Source organism: Salvia splendens, chromosome 21, assembly GCF_004379255.2.
Source record: "Salvia splendens isolate huo1 chromosome 21, SspV2, whole genome shotgun sequence".
Classification (NCBI taxonomy): domain Eukaryota; kingdom Viridiplantae; phylum Streptophyta; class Magnoliopsida; order Lamiales; family Lamiaceae; genus Salvia; species Salvia splendens.
The window spans coordinates 18,378,628-18,403,391 of NC_056052.1; the positions used below are offsets into that span (position 1 = coordinate 18,378,628).

The 24,764-nt window shown below is 35.8% G+C and overlaps 3 protein-coding genes across 3 annotated transcripts in view; all 3 read left to right on the plus strand.

Annotated features, from left to right (window-relative positions):
* The window catches only part of LOC121783379, a 447,925-nt gene that overhangs the window by 58,129 nt on the left and 365,032 nt on the right, over positions 1–24,764 (plus strand). The gene's annotated exons all lie outside the window — the stretch shown is intronic.
* On the plus strand, positions 2,172–8,438 carry LOC121783372 (probable beta-1,3-galactosyltransferase 2). Its single transcript, XM_042181427.1, has 11 exons — positions 2,172–2,527; positions 4,684–4,780; positions 4,919–4,983; positions 5,280–5,491; positions 5,592–5,655; positions 5,772–5,844; positions 5,999–6,119; positions 7,155–7,242; positions 7,351–7,476; positions 7,547–7,656; positions 7,786–8,438. Exons 1-11 carry the CDS (start codon positions 2,415–2,417, stop codon positions 7,932–7,934), a joined length of 1,218 nt encoding a protein of 405 aa, XP_042037361.1. The 5' UTR covers positions 2,172–2,414; the 3' UTR covers positions 7,935–8,438.
* Positions 17,014–21,920, plus strand: LOC121784319 (zinc finger MYM-type protein 1-like). Its single transcript, XM_042182480.1, has 2 exons — positions 17,014–17,542; positions 21,604–21,920. Exons 1-2 carry the CDS (start codon positions 17,014–17,016, stop codon positions 21,918–21,920), a joined length of 846 nt encoding a protein of 281 aa, XP_042038414.1.

Sequence of the window (24,764 nt, forward strand, 5' to 3'; positions counted from 1 at the left end):
ATCTTACCATATAGAAGCACTCCTTAGTCTATATATCATGTATACAGCCATTGTAATTATCAATATATCAAAGAAAATACCTTTCTACACGAAGGACTACAGATTACATATTCTGCCTTCCTCTTTTTCACTTACTGGATTTTCAGATTCGGATTAGGGAGCTGACTTGGATGACTGTAAATCGATCACTGGATATTGTGTGTATTTTGGAAGAACTCTGATTTCTTGATGTTCAAAGAAACAATTGGTTGTCTCTTGATCCAGTACCGAAGCAGAATACAGAAGTTTAGCACAAGTTACTTGTGAATTGTTTTGGTTAAAATCATTGCTTGAGGAACTGAAGATCAAAGTGTCTAAAGCCCCCCACTGTGTGGGTAGACAACATTAGCACCATTTCTCTTGCTAGCAATCCAGTTCTTCATTCTCGCACGAAACACATTGAGCTTGATGTTCATTTTTGTCCGGGATAAAGTGCACGGAGGAGAAATAGATCTACGGCATGTTCCGACGACCGATCAAATCGCAGACATCTTCACTAAGCCGCTCAGCTATCAATTCTTCTCAAGATTAAGCAACAAGCTAGGAGTTTGCTCCTTATCCTCGCTTGAATTGAGGGGAAGTGAAAGTTTGCCTAATCCAAGCTATGCGAAGGAAGAAAAACTTGCAGAAATTGGAAATGAAAACAAGGGACCACATCCGGTGGTTAAAGCTGAAGAGCTGGGTGATCCATTGTCAACATTCAAGTTTCAGTTACACTTTTTGGTATCTCTGTCTTTTAGCATTCTAGTTTAGACTCTTCTTAGGCTCTTGATATTGTAATACACGATTTGAGTGTGAAATATTGAAGCAAGAAATTCAAACATTTGATCATGAGTAATACTATTCTCTTCGCATACATATTTCTTTTTATCCATAGGATTGTTGGTTTCTTTCATTGATCAGATGGATCCATAGATGATGCTTCGTGGGAGCCAGTCCAGCTTCTACAACACCATTTTCCTCACTTGCACCTCGCCGAGGAGGTGTGTTCTGATCCGGGTGGTAGTCCACACAATAGCTCAGTATCCATCTTAATCCATTAACAGATGTAACCGTCACAGAATCTTAGAAAATTTCTCAATCAAAATGAAGAAAATGAACTGCCATTAAAATATAGTCATAAATCATCAATTATAGAAGAGTCCAAATATCTAATCTACTCAGCGTCATGAGGGCAAGTGTCCGGTTGATAATAAACACTTTTGGATGCTCTTTTTATTTTATTTTTTGTGTTTATTAAAATTTTTGTCTTTAACTTTCTAAAAAACGGAACCAGATTCAATAATTTTTATTGTAGTATCAAAAATTTATAAAATCGTGAAACAATTAATATTTGTTATAGTTTAAAAATTTATACCCTAGTCACAGAATAACACTATATCCACTCTAATTGAGTATAATTAGGAGAAACACTGCTAATTGATTATGAACCCATGGGCTCTTGCTTCAGGTTCACAGCTAAATTTAACGAAATTATTTATAACATGATTAGTAATATGAAAGAAATTATTTATAATCATTGATTACGAGAGCATCGTTAATTCACTGATGCCAGCCTATCCATGGGAATATGTTTTAATGCTAATTTATCCAACTGCATATATTTTGTTTGCATATTTTCTAAAATTTTCGATTTTTCTTCAAATTTTATAATTTATGAAATAAGGAGCAAAAAATAAATCGAAAGCAATGGTGCAAGTTAACCGACAAGTCAACTAACTGGTTAGAAGTTGGTTTATGGTTATGAAACTTAATTTCTTCATAAATAGTTAAACTTGGGAGTTCAGACTATCAAATCAAGCTGCTGCTGCTAATACTCCGTCCATCCGTTTCATAAAAATAGAAATTATGAGGACAATATGAGTTTTAACATAAAATTAATAAAGTACGAGAGATGTAGAAAGATATAGCGATTGAAATATTATTAGTGAAGAATATGACCCACCACATAAGAGAAATAAACTTGCTAAAAATGAATATGGTGTATTTTTGTGGGACAAACTAAATGAAAAAAAAAAGATACTCCGTTAATAGGACGAGTGAATATTAAAAAAAACACTCACAAAAAGATAAAGAAAAAGAAAAAATAAAATATAAACAGGAGAAAATTGTAGACAATAGAGACACACAAATTCAACGCTTTCCTCTTCTTCTTTCATTTCAATTACCAGTCTCATTCAAACTCAGGTGCAAGAACGACTGGAGACTTTTATTTCAGATAAAAAAAAAAGTTATTTTGGAGTTGAAATTGGTTAGCCAAGTGCAATACTCAGCTTTTTACAACCGTTTCTTGATTTCCATAGCTGGGGTGTTGGGATTGGAGATGAATCTGTGGTTTGATTAGGTTATTTGGGAATAATTGAAAAATACAGAAAATGTCTTTGAAGAGCAGAGGGGGTGAGTCATCTTCGAAGAGGGGTGTTTCAAGAAATCTCACTCTTTTTCTCTGCATTGGATGCTTTTGTGCTGGGATGTTCTTCACTGACAGGTTACCTCTTCCGATTTTTCTTTTTTTTTTTAAATTTTAATTTGATCAAGTATTAGTATTATTTTTTTCAATAAAAACAATGCTAGTTGTAATGGATACAGGGAAATATGATAGCTAGCCACATTTTGATGAGATTCCAACTCTTGGCATTGGCTGAGTGAATTCCTTTTTTATTGTGTGGATTTGCAAATGAGATGTGTAATGGTGCCATGTGGTAGAGTGAAGATATGATATTATGAAGCTATGCTAACTGTGGAGGTGTTGATGAGTCGTGCTTTTCGGGCCTGTTTGGGAAGTTGAGTTTGAGCTTAGTGTTAGAATTGAAGAGAGCTAGTTCTCGGCCATGTGGTCTGCAACCGTAGATGAATGTCCGGAGGGCTTGACTATGTTATTGCTCTAGATTTATAATTCGCAGAGAGCGTCTACTTATATAATATAGATGGAGTTGAATTGTGAATATCACTAAAGGAGCGCATGTCGAAAAATTGACAATATCACAATAATCACTAATATATATATATATATATATATATATATATATATATATATATATATATATATATATATATATAGGGTCTTGTTAGGTTGAGATTTTTTAGCTTAATTGAGAATTGAGATGCATTTTCAGCCACTCATTTTGAAATGTCAACTACAAGTAGATTATATCAACTAAGGGTATTATCGTCATTTCATTTCAATAGCCAGAATATCAAATGTCAACAACTCGTATTAAAATATCAACAACTAAAAAAAATTTATTTTTTTATTTTTTTTAAAATTTTTTTAAAAAAATTTTAATTTTTTTTTTAATTTTTTTTTATTTTCACGCGATGTCAACTACGATGTGTAGCCTGCACATCAAATGTCAATAGCCCTGCACATCAAATGTCAATAGCCTGCACATCAAATGTCAACAGCTTATAGTTGACATTATATGTGTATAGGTGATATGAATCATAGATGTAGTTGACATTATATGTGTGCAGTTGACATGAATTGTATATGTAGTTGACATTATATGTGTGTAGTTGACATGAATTGTATATGTAGTTGACAAAAAAAATAAAAATAATAAAAAAATAAAAAATCGAAAAAAAAATTTAATTTTTTTTAAAAAAATAAAAAAATATTTATTAAATAAAATGTATGATGAAATTACCATTCTGCCCTTTCACAATTAATTAATGTAAAAATATTTTCCATGTGGTAAATTCTGGACCACTCATTTAATAAAAATGAGTGGCTAATAATGCATCTCAATTCTCAATTAGGCTAAAAAATCTCAATTGATCACAACCCTATATATATATATATATATATAGGGAGATGATCAAAATAAGTATGTGTTTAAATCCAGAAATGCAGACCAAATCTCAGCCCTAGGATTAGATGATCTAATGGTCAATAATTAACCAAAAACACGGAAGGTCATAATTAAGCAATTTTAGGTCATATTATAATATTTGGATTTAATGTCATACTAAGATCGTTTTAGGTCATGCTTTGTTAGCATGACCTACAAATTACCTAATTATGACCTAAAAGTGCCCTATTATGATATTGTTCTGCGTTTCTGTATTTAAATCCAGTTTTGCATAGATCAAAACCCTATATATATATATATATATATATATATATATATATATATATATATATATATATATTGTGGCCTTGTACTAAATACAGGAATGAATTCTTGATTCTCAACATGCTCAGGTATTTTCGTTTCACTGACTTAGGAATAGATATAATTATAGTCCAAAAGAATTCACAATGTTGGATCATTCAGAGATATGGTGCTTGCCTTTTGTTTTGTATTCTCTACTGCCTTCACTGTTGCACTTAACTAGGCTTGTTCTCATGTTCAGCTGTGTGTTGAGTTTTTTATTAGATTTAAGATGTTCTCGTTCTAAAGAAAGCTAACCAACATTTAACCATGTCATTTGGTGACTTGATAGTAGAGTAAGACATATGACACACCTAACTTTGGATCATATACCTCACTTTAAAATTTGGGGAATTACTATAGTCTCTCTTGATCCGACTTGTACATAACATCTGCCTAGCATTAAACTGACAGAAGTTTCTCCCATATTTCACTCTCTTTTTTTCTTTCTTTTCTTCATTTCTAATTGTTTTGAGTTTATTCGTCACAGAATGTGGGCAGTTCCAGAAACTAAAGACTTATCCCATTATAGTGGTGGGCCAGATGAAAAGCATAACTTAGTTTCAGATGGTTCTGATCCAAAAGTTGTGAGTACTTTTACAATTCGGTTGAAGGGAACATTAGACCAAGTATTAGTGCTACAAGCACACTACATGTTGTGTCTTTCCTTAAATGTGCGAAGAACACTTGTTCATTGGTTAAAGATGTTATTTTTATTTTATCAGAAGGATGGACCGGGCGAGTCCAGGGATGTTTTTGCAAAAGTTTCAAAGACACCTCATGCTACAGAGTAAGTTCTTCCAGTCCTACGACGTGCATGGACGATACTGCTAGAGAGTTCAAGGGGCTTAAGTCAATAGCAAACCATTTTCTCTTTTATAATATCTTTAAATTTATTCAAGTTTTATGTAAATTGTTATTATAAAGCCCCTATCAATTATCAAACCACCTAAAGAATATGTTTTCGAATAAATTTTAGAAGATATAGCCCATACTAATCTTTTTTCTTCTTCCCCCCCGACGACGTGCTTTATATTCTCATAAGTGACATATATTGTGTCACTCATGGCCGTATACGAACTGCAGGGCTCTGGATAAAACAATTTCAGATTTGGAGATAGAGTTAGCTTCCACGAGGACCCTCCAGGATTCCTTACTCAGCAATTCTCTCTTATCTCAAGAGCTGAAGAATCCTGGGTTAGCCAAAAAGAGAAAATACTTGATGGTAGTTGGCATTAACACTGCTTTTAGCAGTCGAAAGAGACGAGATTCATTGCGCTCTACATGGATGCTACAAGGTTTTTTTATAATTCGATTTCTTTCATTATGTTGTTCACTTTCGAATTCTCTTAATTGTCTAGGCTCTGTGAAGTTATTCTTGTTCATTGTGCAATTCAGGTGATAAACGGAGAAAGCTTGAGGAAGAAAAGGGCATTATTATCCGATTTGTGATTGGTCACAGGTCAAGCACATGTCTCGATATTCTATTAACTGACTATAGTTGCAGCATTCATAGTTTAATGTGTGTACAACTTAAACTGCCTTATGTCGATATGGTTCCTTTGTTTTCGTGACCAGTGCCACATCAGGTGGTATTCTTGATAGAGCCATTGAAGCAGAAGATAAGAAACACGGAGATTTTCTGAGACTGGTATTGCCATTTTGTATTCATGCTTAATGTCTTCAAGTACCATAGACACATTGGCTTTGGCTCATGTGGGTCCTGTCATAAATAATACTTCAAATACTTGGCTCTATACTGCTGGTTCTAACTGCTAGCTTCCTTGCTTGAAAAATATGTGTAGGAACATGTTGAGGGTTACCTTGAACTATCAGCCAAGACAAAGACCTATTTTATCACTGCTCTCACTCTTTGGGATGCCGACTTTTATGTAAAAGTTGATGATGATGTACATGTAAACATAGGTAAGCTGCAGTTTTCATTCCCTTCTCTCGAAATTTGTCATACTGAACTTTTTTATTTGAAAGTTAAACTGTTGATATATATGTAAACTAAGGTAAAGCGGCAAGTATCATTCCTCGTTTAGTTTCGACTGAAAGAGATATCATCATGTTTGTTAGAACTGATGGATCAAACTAACTTCACATTGGTATGATATTACTCTTATTTGGATAGCCTGCGTGGCTTTGCTTTTGGATCTCTCCAAAATGCCTAGTTATAATTAATGAATACACTAATTCTTTCTTATATGCCAATGCTTTGTTCCTTCTTTAACTGTTAAGGAACAGATATCATAACGATTCCTCATGGAATAGATAGAGGACCACACAATGCTCTCCTCGAACAAAGGCCTGTCTATTTATCTTGCCGTACTGCCTCATCTTATGTAATACAGCATTTTCCTATGGTGAATCACCACTCACTTTGTTAGCCCTGTCTAATGAGCTTCATTTGCTGCCAATATCTTATTGAAACACTTGATATATATTTCAACCGTTTCTTCCTTCTTTTGTGGAGTTTGCCTATGTTGTTCTTAATGGAGTTTGCCTATGTTGTTCTTCAATTTAAGGCTCATTGTCCTTTTAAATCTGGCTCCACGTTTGAAACTATATCTAATATACCGCCTATTAGAACTGATTAATAGCACAAACTGGAGATTGGTACCATTATCTATTATAGGTTTGAGCCCCTTGGGTTTTGCTTTTGAATTTCAAGAAAAGGTGTTAAACCGAGCACATCCACGATATAACCTATGTTTATGAACACTCTGTGTTTCTTTATTGACATTCATGTAACTTGGCCTACTTTTATATTGTTCAAAATAGCTTGCTTTCTTCTTTACCATGTTTATCATTTTATTGTACCACATCAACAGAAAGAAAGGGAATGTGAAGGGGCTTTGCTTTTTATGTACTTTGAAGTTTGGAATGCTTGTAAAGTAGTACACTGTAACTCATTCCTTACAATGTTGTTTCTGTGTTTATGGAATGAATCTGCAGGGTCACTCGGGGCAACCCTTGCCAGGCATCGTTCGAAGCCTAGGGTTTATATCGGATGCATGAAATCTGGGCCTGTCCTTGCTCAAAAGTAAGAAGGCAACTGGACTGATCAGCTTGTGACAGTCTGTATAGATATATTACATAGTATTTAGTTTAGAGTTGGTTAGTTGCATCATATTTGACATTTTGTTGACAGGGGAGCAAGATATTATGAACCTGAATATTGGAAATTTGGTGAGCAAGGAAACAAGTATTTCCGCCATGCGACAGGGCAAATATATGCTATTTCCAGGGATTTAGCAACTTATATATCAACAAACAGGTTAGCTTTTATTGTTCTCTTCACCTCTCCTTATTAGTATAAAATTTATAAAATAGAGTCATTCTGGTAGGCACGTATTGCACAAGTACACAAATGAAGATGTCTCGTTAGGATCTTGGTTCATTGGATTGGATGTGGAACACATTGATGACCGAAGATTATGTTGTGGAACACCACCTGGTATGTGTATTTTAATCGCTATCTTTATTAGATATGGGGGTCCAAATAAGAAAATGAAAAATGAATTGAAAGCTGAACTGTATAAGAAGTAACGTGATGCAGTCTTGATTATATCGAAACCTGTTTCAGATTGCGAGTGGAAGGCCCAGGCTGGTAACATCTGTGTTGCTTCATTTGACTGGAGCTGCAGCGGAATTTGCAATTCTGCTGATAGGATTAAGGAGGTGCATCAGAGATGTGGAGAAGGCGAGACAGCCCTGTGGGATGCTGCTTTCTGACGCGTGTAGAGTTGCACGTGACAGAGAATTCAAGTTGAGAATCATCCACAGAATGCGGCTCTGCAACGTCATGATACATCGTGTTTATCATCCACAGAATGCGGCTCTGCAACGTCATGATACATCGTGTTTATCATCCACAGAATGCGGCTCTCACTATGTAAATGCTATATATATAGAGGGAGAGAGGGATAGAGAAACAGGAAGATGCTGCAAGAGTCATTGTTCCCATTTTAGGCAAGGAGATGGATCATTGTAGCATACATACTTAAAGAGTTAGAAGCAAAGCTTGAGTAAAGTGTTGGTGGGAGTTTTGAGCCAACTTTCATTACTAGTGCAAGTGTTTTGCATTTTAACATCATTTTAGCTGCAGTAGCTATTCTATGTTCATTATATTTTTGTAGTTGTGAAAAATCTTGATCTGACAATGGTGGCAGCTTATTGTGCTTTTCTTTCTAATGTGGTTAATGAAGCTACTCTGCCTGGTGGTTTGTGGAGGTCCAATTTTGTACGGTCACTTATGTGTATATATTCCATTTACATCAAAACTTTTTTTTAAAAATCCAATATACTCATCATGTAAGGAGAGAGCCTATTTTTTTTAGAAAATTGCTTACAATTTTGACTTCAAGTTAGATAACAATTCACTAGGTTTTGTTTAATTACACCCTTTTTAAAAACTTAATGAGATTATTTTTAACGGTTTCAAGACATGCGTATTAAAAAAGTAGGCATATTATTTCAGTGTAACTAAAGGTAAGTACGAGTGTCAAATCATAAGGACTAATGATTACTGCCGAGTATTAGCCCATTCACAACGCTGTCACTATACCGTCCCTTAAATTACTATTTACGGGCCCCATTGTGCTTTGCGTTCACAGGCCTAGCGCACATCTTCACGAAGGTTGGCCACTTCGGGTAGATGTCGTCGGTAAGATAGTATCCCATTTTATAGCGCCGGTTGTTAGCAGTGAAGTTGATGGCCGACGCTTTACCATCCAAAACTTTGGCGAAGAGGTCAGATTGGTGGAGCACGTTTATGTCGTTGTTCGAGCCGGGGACCCCGAAGTACGCATGCCAGATCCATAGCCGGTAGTCGGCGACGGCCTCGAGTATAACGGTGGGGTGAGTGCCATTGTGGCCGCTCGTGTACGGCCCCCTCCACGCCACCGGGCAATTCTTCCATTGCCAGTACATGCAATCGACGCTGCCAAGCATCCCGGAGAATCCGTGCACTTCTTCGTGAAGGCGAAGCAGGAACTGGCAATCTGTCGTGCTTGGCTTCCGGAGAAATTCGTTGGTGAAGGCTGCCCGGACGCCTTTGCAGAATTGGAACAAGCACATTCTCCCAGTGCTGTCTCCAATGTGGAGGTATTCGTCGAACACATCCGTTGTTTGTCCAGTCGCAAGCTGACGGATTGCTACAGTACATTTCTGCAGCGTCGTGTGGCTGGGAAGGCCGACGGCGTCGAACCTTTCTTGGAAGAACTCTTCCCGGGCCGACAATGTATTTGCGATGTGGAGAAATAGCGGTCGCCGCATGCGAAAACGGCGACAGAAGTAGGTATCTCCCCACACCGGGTTATCGCAGAAGTAGTCGCGGACTAACCTTGCGGCGGCTTCCTCCCGGTTACGATGGATGTAAGTCCGGGAGCGTCTTTGGGGCGGCACGGCTTCCTCCTCCTCCCGGCATCGATCTTCTTCAAGTGATTCTTCCATTATTCGACGCATTTGCTCATACGGATCCATAAGATCGATTAAATTTGGGGGAAGAATAAAAGAGAGATGATTTGAGATGCAAATTGGAGAGGAAATGGAGATGATTTGAGAAGAATAGATATGTAGTTGTGTGTGAAATGAGGATGAATTAGGAGTATTTATAAAGTAAAAAAATAAAAAAAAAATTGGAAACGTCTATAAAAACGGTAACATTACGTTTGCCAATTTTTTTATTATTTTAATTTGAATTTTTTAAAAAAATGATTTATTGCGTCAGCGTGACGAATCCCACTCGCGGGCCGGCGAGTGGGCGTCACGCATGGCCTAGGAGCGCGCCACGTCGCCTCGGCGCGTGGCGAGCCGTCCCGCGTTTCGTCACGGCGGAACGGGACTGGTGATGGGCTGGTGACGGGACGAGACGCTGCAACGCGGCCCGCCCCGATTCCATCACTCAGGAACGAAATACGGGCCACCCATGTAACGGGTTGCGGGTGGCCTTAGCAATTAAGCCGTCAAATACTATTTGGACAAGTGAAGTTTTTAAGATTGATTTATTTAACTAGGGAATTGAAATACCAATCAAATAAACTAAAATAGATAAAGATTAAATAGGGACAAAAAGAGAATTATAGGTATTGATCTCATGAACTCCAATTCAATCAATTGTTACTCTGATATCTTTAGGCGACTCTGGAAATTACTTAAACGATCACGGATATATTCTAAACCTCCTTTTAGACAATCTAGATTGTTGATTATACATAAGAGTCGGTTAAAGCATAATATGTTGCAACTCCAAGTAGATCTTAGGATCTCACGTAGGGCTGGCTAAATATATCGAAAAAACGGTATATTGATCGTATCGTACTGAAAAATATAGAATTTTCGGTATACCGAAAAATATTCTACACGATACAATACCATATCGTAAGTTTTCAATACGATAACGATATAAATTTTCTTATACCGTGGTATACCGTTTTATATCGAATATACAATATATATCGATATTATCGGTATACCGAAATATATCGAAAATCAATACGTATTGAATTATCGATATATACCGTTTATACTGATTATAATAATAATACTCTCTCCGTCCCCAAAGAATATGAACAATGGTTCGACACGAGTTTTAATAATTAAGGGGAAAAGTAAGAGAGAGAGAAAGGGTAGTAGAAATAATGTTAGTGGAGAGTGGGGTCCACATTATTGTAGTGGTATAAGTTGTTAATAATAATGGTATAAGTTGTAAATAAAATGATGTGTAGGGGTAATAGGTTGTTTGACTTTTTCAAAATTAGAAAGTTCATACTTTTCGGGGACGGACGAAAAATGAAATAGTTCATACTCTTTGGGGGTGTTCGGTTGGCAAGATTAAATTTCATGATTAAATATGTATCATGTTTGGTTCATAAGATTGAACCCTTCAACTTAATTCTAGATGGATAATCTCATGATAATTAGTCATAGCCTCCCCCATCCAACTAAAATAATCCCACAACTTAATCCTAGATGGATAGTCTCATGATATTAGTCATGGCAACCGAACGCCACCTTTGGGGACGGAGGGAGTATAATTTATTTTTTTTAAGATTAAAAGTTTAAAATAATAAATAGATATCCATTTAATTTATTTATGTATTCAAAAAATATTTATTGGAAACCATAAAATCATAAATATATATCCATTTAATTTCGATATACCGATCAGAACGGTATACCGAAGTTCGGTACGATATACCGAAATTTCGATATGGTAATGGTATAGATATTATCTGTACTGAAATTTCGGTATACCGAAACTTTTGATACGGTAACGATATGAAATTTGATATTTTCGATACGATAACGATACAAAATATTCGGTACAATATACCGTATCGACCTAGCTCTAATCTCACGTGTCCTTACAAATTACTCTCAAACATTTCGATCTTATTGATCTATTGTGATGTCTATTTTATCTAGTGCACTACTCCTCTTTAGATTCCATAGCACGCCACTAAATCATCCAATACTTTGTCAGAAAATCAGACGCATTATCCCACAATAATAGATAAAATAAATTCATATCATAAATAAATAACTAATAGAGTCAGATACTCTCTAATCCTAGGATTTTATTCTTTAGCTACCCATAGACAAGTACACAAAACAATATTCATTAAATACAACACAAATAAATAAATAGATAAACATGTTGGGTGAATCTTGAAGTTTTTAGTCCCTTTTTTCTTGCCTTGAACCCACAACTGTATGAATGTTGTGTGGTTTATATGGCGATTCATGATTCTTTGAACTTATGAACTATGGTATGGAATCGGTCGACTGCGTTGTACACACTACCTTCACAAGCATTTGCAAGGTGAGTTCCATAAATAATCTCAATTCTCCTCGTTCATAGCTGTTAGTAGAAACATATTTTTTATGAAATGATGATTCTTTTCAGTGGGTGAGTTGAAATATATGTAGGTGTGGTATAATGACAACATCCACACTGAACGCTTTGTTCTCGGTCTACCAATTGAATAGTTCATTGGTATCGTTGCTGTCATTGGTAGTTATTAACGTATTTAGCTTTTCTGAATATATGCAAAGTGTAGCTAGTCCATTGAAATTTGTTTGTCATTGCATTTGATTTGGTTCGGTCTTCATTGCGTCAGGAAGATATCTGATCTACGATGCTCAGTGACTTTGGGAGACGATAGTCAGGGTACTCAAAGTAATAATTGTACATTAGCTTAGTTTGTTAGGCAGTTTTGCAGATATTCCATTACATTACATATCAATTGAATTATCTTTTGCGTATGCTTTGTACTTCCCCTACCGCGAATAGGTGTCCTATTTTTCCATTTTAGTCCGTCCGTGAATATGAGTCCCGGTTTACTTTTACTGTAAATGGTAATAGGCTCCCACGTTACACTAACTCATTCCACTCGCATTTCATTTAGAATTAATATATATAAGTGTGACAAATATCCCACTAACTCTTTTCCACTCACTTTTCTTAACATTTCTTAAAACCCATGCTGGAAAGAAATGAGATTCCTAATGACGAACGGAGGGAGTATGTGTTAAATCAGTGGTGAATGCCTACCTAGGCCACCTTCACAGATCCAAGGGTGACCGCACTCGCAGGAGCTGGACCGACCGGGATGAAGAAATGCTAGTTAACTGGTTGAAGGAGCTTTTTGTCACCTGGTGGAAATCTTACAATGGATTTCGGGCAGGATACCTCACGAAGCTTGAAAATGCAATGAAGTTCCCTAACAAGGACATTAAGGGCACTCCGCACATCAACTCTAGAATAACCGCTTAGAAGAAATTATACTCTTCGTTGGTAAGCATTCTTGGTCGCAGTAGAGTGGTTTCAACAATAACAACGACTACAAGATAGATTGTGACGACGATCCCTGTGAACATATTGTTAAGGTATTATTTTATTTCATTGATGACGTTATATATTACAAGATGAATAATATATATATGTTGACGTGTGGTTTGTTTATGCATAGGCCGATCCTATTGCACGTTTCATGAGGGAAAAGAGTTGGCCGTTTTTTTAGTATTGGCAAGTAATTTTTGGCAAAGACCGTGCTGATGGTCCATTTTCAGAGGATTTGACGGACGCGGCCAACCTTCTCTCCACACGTAATATCGTGCGCTCCTCACCAGACGGGGAATTTGGCCACTCGATTGGCCTAGAGGATGAGAATCCTTTTGTCACTCCCACTGGGATTGTGCCTCTCGATGGTATAGTACTCACCAAACAACTTCTTCGAATGGAGTTGGAAAGAAACGTAAGAATGATGATGGCATTGGCAGCTTGATAAAGATACTTGGTAAGATGCAAAATGATACAAATGCAACGCTCAAATGTCTCTCTTTGGATCAGCTATGAATTTGACTTGAGCAAGGTGCGTGCGTAAGGAGGTGTATGACCTCCTTGGCCGTCTCCCTCTGACTCGAAATAAGTTCGATGTTGGTGAAATCATCCTCGAGAAGGTACAATGCCTTGCCTTCTTCCTTGGGATGCCGGAGGAGGGCATGTTTGCTTACGCGACCCGCATCCTCGCAAAGTATGGATAGGTTAATTGCAAGGGATCCCATGCGTCGAAGGGAGCTTTGTTTCCTTTTGTCATCTAACCTATTTCAACATTGTTATGTGATGCTTTTTTACCAAGTTGTTGTGTAAACAAACTTCAGGTAGTAGTTATCTTCTATCGATGGTATGACCACTCATAGGATCTGTTTAATTTTGGTGGATTGTTGGTAATTATGAACTAATCCTCTAGGAGGTGTTTTATTTTGTAATATTGAACAACTATTTTGGTGGATTGTTGGTAATTATGAACTAATCCTCTAGGAGGTGTTTTATTTTGTAATATTGAACAACTTATGTAGGCAGGAGCGGACACATATAGACAGAGGGTAGGGCTGAAGCCCTTACCCATTTTTTTTTATTTTTTATTTTTATTTTCTACTTTCAATTTTTTTAATTTTAAAAAATTATGTTAAGTCGTTATTAATTAATGCTAGAATAAATTATCTCGGGATGAATAATTATAAGGGGTTGAAATTAAAGAAAGGAAAAGTAAGAATTTGCATAAGAAAAGTGTAACAATTGCGTTGGAAACATAAGAAAGAAGATGAGTATTTTCACAAATGAATTAATTAATATAAAAGTAAAAGTCAAATGGACCCCATTTTATATTCTTTCACTCGTAGTAACTTTAAAAAAGAGAATGTATTCTTTAAAAGTGCTATCACTTTTCAAAGTGTGGACACGCATTTTTTTTTATTAAAATTTAAGTAAAAGGGGTTTAAAAAATATTGAATAGTTGCAAACTAAAAAAGTGAGGACACGCATTTTTGATTGAATAGTTGCAAACTAAAAAAGTTATTCCATTCGTCTAAAAAATATTATCCAAGTTTGACTTGACATGGATTTTAAGAAATGTGAGGAAAAGTGAGTGGAAAAGTTAGTAGAACGTAGGTCCCGTAGTTATATATTGTTTTTAGACTAAAGTTCATTTTTGGTCCCTTACATTTATCCTATAAAACTTTTTGATCCTCTACATTAAGTTTGCGACCTTTTGGTCCCAAACAATATATTTTGGCCCAAACCTAACCCTTTTCCGTTAAAACTAACGGTCATACATGTTTGACCAAATTAATGACTTTATTATAATCTAATCAACCTAATTAATTTAATATTAAAATTTATAAAATATTTTTTACTTAAAAAATAAAAATGAATTAAAATTAAAAAAATATTTTAAATAAAAATTGACTTATTTATTTCTAAGTAACCAAATTAACTTAATTAATTATTATTCTATATTAAAATATAAAAACTATCTCTTATTTTATGAAAATACTAACATTTACGGGACTTTATATAAAATAAAATTAGCATTTACGGGACCATACTTCTTTTCGACCATCCTCAAAAAGTAAACAATATTTTATGATATTTTCGGTATAAAATTAACATTTACGCGACCAAAAAGGAATCAATATTCCATGTTATTTTTGGGTGAAGTCCCGTAAATGTTTTTTTAATTAAGTAAGAGGTAGTTTTTATATTTTAATTTAGGGTAATAATTGATTAAGTTAATTAGATTATAATTAAGTCAATTTTTTATTTAAGTAAATTTTTGTTTAATAATAATCAATTATTATTTTAAGTAAAAAAATATTTTATAAATTTTAATATTAAATTAAATAAGTTAGCTAAGTTAATTATATTATAATTAAGTCATTAATTTGGTTAAATACATTTGACCGTTAATTTTAACGGAAAAAGTTAAGTTTAGACCAAAACATATTGTTTGGGACCAAAAGGTCACAGACTTAATGTAAAGGACCCAAAAGTTTTTTAGACTAAATGTAGGGGACCAAAAATAGACTTTAGTCTTGTTTTTATAATAGAATGTGAGTGTAATGAGTTAGTTGAAAGTGAGGTCCATTTACTAAAAATGGAAAAAAATAAAGTGGACAACATTTTACGGATGGACCAAAATGGCAAAACTGGAAAACATTTCACGGACGAAGTGAGTATAACAACGGTTAGTTGCAAGCTAATATTTGTGATTGTCGTATAGAATACAGTTTATGTTAGTGAGTGTTGATAGTATCTTATGAGTTATGGATATAAACTGATATTGTACTTCAATCATTGTTGCTTATGTTGATCGTAGAAGAAGGAACGCTTCTTAAAAAAAGCGTAGGGATGAATTTTCTTCTCCAAGTGAACCCATTGTTGAAGCAATAGAAAATCAGCCCCGAAGAGAAGTCGAGTGGAACTTGAATGATATTGTTGATGATCCGGGAAAATGCAAGCCAATTGAAGAGTTCGATGTTTCAATTCGTGATATAGTACGAAGAGAGTACTTGAATAAGGGCCCTTGTCAACCAATTTGACATACGCATGAATAAAAGAAAATTGGTATTCAAGAAAGAAGTTTTCAACATATTTGGTTTAAAAAGTTATACATGATTAGAGTATAGACTTATAGTGTATTAAAGGATGCAACTTTTTGCTTTTGGTGCTACCTTTTCAAGAAATCAGATAAAGGAGTTGACAATTAGATGATGCTTTTACAAAGACAGGTTGTAGCAACTGAAAAAATGCATTATAAAGATTCAATTATCATGTTGGAGGCGTGAATAGTTGTCATAATAATGCTAGAATTTAGTTCGAAGCTTTTCAAGATTAAAGGAACAGTGTGGCAAGTATATTACGTTGGGCTGACAATTTTTGACACGACACGATAACACGACACGAACAGGCACGAAATTAATGGGTTTGGGTCAGAGCTTATTGGGTTCGTGTCCTTATCGGGTCGACCCGTTAAGGACACAGAAATTTCGTGTCATGTTCTTGTCAGGTTCGTGTTATCCGTTAAGAAATAATATTATAATATTATTAATTCTTATTATTTTCATTTTTGTTGAATTTTTGTTGGATTTTGTTGGATTTTTGTTGGATTTCGTTACTAAGAAATTATTGATGTTTTAATGTTTAGATCAGATTTTTTAATTAGCAATTGGATGTTTTTAATAGGTTTAACTGTTATCAGGTCGTGTTGTTATCGAGTCGTTATCGTGTCATCTCATGTACGTGTTGTTATCGTGCCGTGTTGACCCGAAGTGGTCCGTGTCGTTAATGGATTTGTGTCGTGTTCATGTCTGAGGGGTAGCGGGTCGTGTTCGTATTTGTGTTTGGGGTTTTCTTAACGGGTCGTGTTCGTATTTGTTGTTATCGTGTCGTGTCGTTATCGTGTCGACACGATAACGACCCGACACGCACGATTTGCCACCCCTAATATTACGGTCAAATACCCGTGAGATGGAAGTTGCATATCGTATCCGGTTGATAGTCTCATTGAACGTGACTCGGTTTCTCTTTAAACAGGGATTATCTTTTCGTGGACATGATGAGTCAAGTAGTTCTTCAAATCGAGGTAATTTTCTTGAGTTGCTTCTATGGTTTAGTGAAATTAATGATGATGTATCCAAAACTTTGTTTACAAATGCTCCTGCTAACAATCAAATGAATTCACCACGAATTCAAAAGGAATTAGCAAATGCTTGTGCTTCAGAGGTCACGCTTGCCATAGTTATTGATATTAGAGGTAAAGTTTTCACTCTTTTGGTTGATGAGGCTCGAGACGTTTCATTGAAGGAACAGATGAGAGTTGTTTTAAGATATGTGAATAACGAAGGATATGTGATTGAGAGATTTATTGGGATCGTGCATGTAACTGACACTTCCTCTCTTACTTTGAAATGCGCTATTGATGATTTGTTGGTGAAGCATAATTTATCTCTATCTAAAGTGAGAGGGCATGGATATGATGGAGCTTCTAATATACAGGGTGAGTTTAATAGATTGAAATCCTTAATATTGCAAGAAAATCTATATGCCATGTATATTCATTGTTTCTCTCATCAACTCCAATTAATTATTGTTGCGGTTGCCAAGGGTATTAGAGTTGCGAAAGATGTTTTTAGCTATGTCTCCATGATTGTGAATATGGTCGGGGCATCTTGTAAGAGAAAAGACCAACTTAGGCAGTTGTAACATGACATATTAGTTGAACAACTTAATGATGGAGAAGTGATAAGTGGAAGAGGTAAAAATCAAGAAACTAGTTTGGTATGGCCCGGAGACACTCGTTGGGGCACACATTACTTTACATTGCTTCGTCTATGCTCTATGTGGTCTTCGGTTGAGAAAGTGTTGGAAGTTGTGCATGACGATGCTACTCTCCGTGATAACAAAAGTACCACTGAAGGATTGATTGAAAGGTGGATAGTTATGAGTTTGTTTTCACTTTGCATTTGATGAGACATTTATTGGGAATAACCAATGAATTATCCATTGCCTTACAAAAAAAAGATCAAAATATTATTCAAGCCATATCATTGATCCAAAGTATGAAACATCAGTTGCAAAGTTTTAGAAAGAATGGATGGGAAGACATACATGATCAAGCAACAAAGTTTTGTGAATTGCATAATATTTCACAAGTTGATATGGATGAAACTATACCACGCCGTGGTTATAAGAAGTATGGAGCAGAGTTGATCACGAATTTGCATTATTATCGTGTAGAGATTTTTTATCAGGTACTATAATATTCCTATTCATATCTTCTATACATATATTTTTTTTATCATAATTTATGTTATTGTGGTTGCAATGTCAAGGTTGTTGATTTAACTATACAAGAGATGGATAATCGATTTTCTGAAGCTAGCACCGACTTGCTAGGATGCATATCATGTCTTGATCTAAGAAATTCTTTTTCTCGATTCAATGATGACCAAGTAATCCGTCTTGCTATATTATATCACGAGGACTTCTCTGCAAATGATTGTTCACGTCTTCTACTTCAACTTAGTAATTTTATTGCTAATGTACGATGTGATCTTCAATTTGCTGCCTTAAGTAACTTAGGAGACGTTGCTACGGAAATGGTCAAAAGTGGTAAGCATTTGGTTTTTCCGTTGGTTTATCGGATTATTGAGTTGGCATTGGTTTTACCCGTTGCGACTGCTTCTGTTGAGAGAGCTTTTTCTACAATGAAGACTATCAAGACTGACTTGCGAAATCGAATGGGAGATGAGTGGATGAATGATAGTTTAATTGTGTACATTGAGAATGACCTATTTTCAACGATTGATAACGAACAAATCTTGCAGCGTTTTCAATCGATGAGAACACGTAGAATTCAGTTGCCACCGCTTTAGATGTAAAACCACAACTATGACATGTTCTTTTTATTAGATATATTTTGGACTACTTCCTATTGAATATATATGCATTTTTACAGTTTTTGCGGTTTTTATATTGTATAATTATATATATATATATATATAGGGATGTATTCATTTCATTTTTGTATCTTTTGTTCTATTGTTCTTTTTAATCTCTGCCCCACGATTTTGTCATCCGACAGTTAGATTGATGCCACGTGTCATTTAATAATGCAGATTTTCAGTTGAATAATGCACACCGACTAATAATGCACCATTATAGTGTAATAATGCATATTTTCAGTTGAATAATGCACACCGACTAATAATGCAATTTTTTCGTCAAATAATGCAGATCATCACAACCATCCAATTCAATGATCCAAGGCCTGTGATTAAAAAGAACATTGGACTGAAAAGCTGCGAAGGACATTAACACACCCCTATATATATATATATATATATATATGAAAATTATCAATACAAAAATTGATTTCAATACAAAATTAATTTGATTGTGAAAAAATATATAGTAGAGTCCAGCCCTTACAATCAATTTTTTCTGCGTCCGCCGTGTATGTGGCAAACATCGATTTATATTCACCTCACCTTGCTCAATGTTTTTGTTTTGCATTCATACATGTCATTTTTTTATTGACATCATCAATTTCATTTTTTTATCTTCCATGTTTCAGTAACCACAATCACAATCACAGTGAAATTATGTCATATTTTTACATAAAAATCATAGAATAATACATCACTAGAAGCATATATACAATATTCAAAATACAAATCAAAGACACCGCAAATGGTGTCTTACTGGAAGCATACACAAGCAGCAATACTCGAATTACATTTTACACAAACAATATTTATACGTGATAAAACAACCACATTTTCATAAACGAAAGCTACTAAGAATGGTTCTTGATAAGCTACATAATTAATGCAACATTCTACTTGAAGTTGTTTCTTCACCATTAGCTTGGGCTATTCGATCCACATGACCTGCCGCGAGGAGAGGCTACCGGGTTGAAAGGTTTGAACGCGACTTCGTACGACCAGAGGATAACGCCTGACCCCTCAAACCTCCATAATTCCGAGGAGCAACGAATGCAGGCTCACTTTCGTTGCCGGACTCACTTTCCAAATTTTGGTACTTTTCTCCAAACAATTTTCTTCTTGTGGGTGCTACATTATGAAGTATCGGGGAGGACACAGATTCACTTACCACTCCGAATGGCTCATAGTCCCTAACCTTAGGACTAGGTATATACTCTTGACCAGTAATCGGCACGATTGATTCGTGTCGGATATGACGACTACGTCGGAATTCGACTGTTTCTTTGGCTCTTTGTCACTAAAAAGTATAGCGAGCTTATGGAAGTCGGGATCACCTTTGTCATGGTATGTTCCAGCAAGCTTACCTCTGCTTGATAAAAACAGGCAATGCATTTGTCAACCACTAGCTTAAATGTTCCGACACGAAAAATAATTACTAGACTTACCTTGTAAATGTCCTTCCAAATCTGTTCATGCACATTAACCAAGTTGGTATTCGCATTCCAGTAAGTATTAGTCACTAGCTTGAATGTTCGGAAACGAACCTCGAAAAATTGAAAACATTCATACAACTCATGCCACGTGAACGACAAACCGGTGTCCGAAACTACGACGACCACAACCTTCTCAAGAATGGGTATCGGTATTACGGTTCCACTCCATCCTTCCTTCTGCTTGGCTCGGGTGATCGCCGACAACAACATGGAGTCCACCTCTACTGTTCGTTTTTCTTTGTACAAGAAACTTTCTTCAGAAGGAATATTGCTTCTCATTTTTGTTGGTGTTGAATGGACTACTGGAAGAATGATTTATAGAAGCAAACCAAGATCACACAACGTACATGGTACATGAAAATAGCTGGCTTGCCTCGATTATCATCATGATACAAATCACATGAAACCATCTAGAGTGCACTGCATTTCCTTTGTGGTACAACGTAAATGGATAAGAGGTTGATGATCTAAATTTTTGCTTATTTTTTTGCAAGTGTGTCATTATGCCCGTGACTTTAGAGCAGGTTGATGTGCGTACTGATTTAATTGAGTTAACAACTGATCTTTTTCATAGCTCTTGTCTATATGAGCATGTTGATAAATTGAGTTAACAACTAATCTTTTGCATATTTTTTTGTCTATATGGGCAAGTTGATTTAATTGAGTTAACAACTAATCTTTTGCATAGCTTTTGTCTATATGGACATGTTGATTTAATTGAGTTAACAATTCATCGTTTGCATAGCTTTAATTGATTTAATTGAGTGATATATACCGTATGTCCAAATAATGCAATATTTTGTTTCAAGATTTCATAAATCATATAATAACAGCCACCTTTTACATAATTATCATTTTTAGGCTTTTATTGAGCCAGAGTTCGCTGAACTACCCTATCGGGCACCCGACTCTTGAAGTGATGACAGTGGCTTCGATTACTCGAATGATAACGATAGGCCTATTTCAGCGCTACCATCATTTACAATAGTTTTACTTGTCTCCGAACTTGACCATGAACTGGTAGCACAATATTATTTTCTTTAGAATGTCATAATAATGTATCCATAATTAAGCAAACTTGCATCGTTTAATCATTTCCTTGGTATTTATTTTTGTAGATGCTACCTGTGATATGGTGGAAAAAAATATCCGTGATGAGAATCTCACCAACGCAGACCCTACTTATGTATACGTAATGGCTGAAGACGAAGTTGTTAAGGTGTATCGGGGATGGAAATGGTTCGCAAGGTCGAAGAATCTTCGCGTGGGGGACTTATGCAAGTTCGAGTTGATTCTGGTAGAAGAGAACACTCTACGGGTGTCGATTAACCGCTACATAATTGTTCAAGGGATGTGGATGACCAAAACGAAGGCCCTTTCAAGTTCAATCACGTTTCTAGCTTTAGTTTGTCGCATATTGTACAACTCGACATGATTCTGAGGCTTTACAACATATCTGTCCCCCATACTTACCTTACGCCTTTGTAGGGGGTAAGAAACCTAAGGCTATTGGTGTATCCATTGTCGCAAAGGTAATAGTTTCCTGATTCAAATAAAGCTATAATCAAGCATTTCAGTACCAAAAATAGCTTACATAATTGAGTAGATTACCAACAACTTTAATTACCAAAAATAGCTTAGCATCAAAATTCACAATTCAATTGAACAATTCGAGTGTCACTTTATCATTATAAACAATTTAGAATTCAATTTTGCCAAAAAAGGAAATACAACGAAGACCACGAAGTCGGTAAGTAATAATATAATGACAAGATCCAATCGATTGTTGTTTAAAAAAAAAGAACAAACCTTGGATCAATTTAAAAACTCCGGAGACGGCGACTTACTGCGCTGGAGTAAAAGAGTCGATATTGGAAATGAGAGTTAAACTTCCACATTGTGAAAAGATGAGAGTATAAAAGTAATTTTGTTGTGCTAACTTGATCAATGTTCAGGACCCAGAGGTGTATCGTAGGGGTAGTTGGCGATACATAAACCGTGAATTACAACCATTATTAGTTGGGCCTTTTGTCTTTTCCACGGGACATACAAATTTGGTAAAATAGAAACCAAACAAAATATATAGCCATTTAGTTGCAGCTAAATGCCCTATCTTACAAACCAAACACGCCCTTATGCTATAAAACTTATCATACATGTTACATAAATATAGACGAAAATATACATAATTCACACAATATGCCGTCACAACATCTTAAGGGGATGTTCAAGTTACTTGAAATGAAATGGGCAGAATTTAATCTGATCCAGATTTCCTACTGTTCCATCACGTTATATTCTAAGTGTTTCTAGTGTTCAAGATGTCAGAAATGTATGCGGATATGGGCTTTTCATTTTTTTTCCTTTTTATTTAAAAGTGCCCATTTTGTATACTTCCTTAAGTGCCCTCAAAAAATTTAAAGCCTGCCACCGCAAATTTTCTACGCGGCAAACCTTTTCAATTTCAATTCAATTTGGGGATAGATAAATGGGCGCCGCTATTTTCTGCAAATTGAGGAAGCCAAACGGAACGATGAAGTCGGGACACCAGCATGGAAAAGGTATGAACAAGTCTTTCCAATTTTCCATTACACCCAAGGACTGTATGTTTCAAGCTTTAACTACTATGATTTGTTCAGTATTTCACGTGTTACCCCAAAAAATTAGACGAATATTGCTATTCATTTATGATTTTGTAACAAATGCGAACCTATTGGTGCGCCGCCGACCACCGACATCGTGATGTTCTATTTTATTTTCGCATCAATTGCTGAATCTGTGTCGCCATTGAAGTAGATATGCTATCTTGTTTGCTATTTTGTACTGACATTGACGAGTTACAACTTTGATTAAGTGGTTGTTTTAAGTGATTATTCAATCTATGGGCATCTAATTAAGGTCTGTCTCCGTTATCCGGAGGACCGAATGTAGGTATTACCAACTCTGGAAAACGTTCATGGGGTGGTAGCTCTAGCAGCAGGGCCAATATTGATGGTATGTATAACCCTCTGTTTCAGTTAATGCCGTCTTTGTTGTAACGATGCTTTTAGATGAATTTCTGATTGGGAGGGTGGGATTTTCTGTTCCAATTGTGACTGAGACGCCGAGGAACAGGTTTCGCAAGGGGGAAAGATCGAGACGAATGTGGACTCTGCAGGAGGAAGAAATACTAGCAGCGGCATTGCTAGAGCTCACTGCAACAGGCTGGAAATCGGACAACGGTTTCAGGGCGGGGTACCTTAGTAAGATAGAGGACAGCCTCTGTGTCGAGTGAAGGGGTTGGCAGCGGAAGCGTGCATGAATTTACCGATCACACAAATTTAATCTATTTAGCAGATTATTTAGACAAATTCTATTCACGTAATTATCACATGTATCATGCTCATAACTTGAATTAAAACATGCTTTAGCATATAAGATCCCTAAAACATGCTTACTACGGAATTAGCCAATTTACCTTGTTGATTCAATCAAGAATCGATGATGGCTTGCGTCTTCTCCACGTGAAGATCTTCAGTACTCGACCTCGAACCTTCTGACTGGTGTCCCGGACAATAAGCTGATATTTGTGTGGGAAAATCTCACCAACGTACTAGGACTTGAATAATGAAGACATAACTCAGCTCACGGAGGAGGCAAAATTTCGAACTCTCTCTTTCTCTGAGGGGGACGAAAATTCTCAACAATAATTATTGTGTTTTTTGTCTCCTTTATTCTCCTATTTATATTAAGACACATATTGGGCCCAGTCAGGGATCTAAGGAAGAATTTGGAACATGTCTCACCCAATTAGCTTTTTACTAATTAAATTGAACCCACAATTTAATATAAGCTTATATTGGAATATTACAAGCAGCCACTACAGAAGTAATATTGCACTACCTTCCAAATCTGAAATTACAAGTATTCCGGGTTTCTTTTAATTGCATTTAATTTATTTCCCGCGCTTAAGATATAAACATCTATTAATTAATTATTGTCTGCTATGGACTTAATTAATTAACATATTTTAATCTCCAAGAGTGGACTTAGCAAGAAACTCTTATTTATTATTCATAGAGTAATTAAACTCCAACTAGCTAGGTTCCAAATAATAAAACCTTGTTTCGAGCTCCTCTTGTGGATGTTATCAAACGAGACTCTCCTCGCGCACGATTCAACGTAATAGCAATCCTAGCACCGCTAGATAATGATCGCCACTACCCAATATACCTGTATTGTTGGGTGACGAAAAACCCGCACCTTTGGTAAGTCAAAGTAGTAGATACTCAATATCGTA

What these genes read in the sequence shown, in the direction of transcription:
- LOC121783372 (XM_042181427.1), top strand. Translation starts at nt 2,415, where the DNA reads ATGTCTTTGAAGAGCAGAGGGGGTGAGTCATCTTCGAAGAGGGGTGTT. An exon ending in GGGCCTGTCCTTGCTCAAAA is followed by an intron (nt 7,243 to 7,350) that starts GTAAGAAGGCAA and finishes TTTTGTTGACAG; the next exon opens with GGGAGCAAGATATTATGAAC. An exon ending in ATGTTGTGGAACACCACCTG is followed by an intron (nt 7,657 to 7,785) that starts GTATGTGTATTT and finishes AACCTGTTTCAG; the next exon opens with ATTGCGAGTGGAAGGCCCAG.
- LOC121784319 (XM_042182480.1), top strand. Translation starts at nt 17,014, where the DNA reads ATGGAAGTTGCATATCGTATCCGGTTGATAGTCTCATTGAACGTGACT. An exon ending in TGGAGCTTCTAATATACAGG is followed by an intron (nt 17,543 to 21,603) that starts GTGAGTTTAATA and finishes TTATTTTTGTAG; the next exon opens with ATGCTACCTGTGATATGGTG.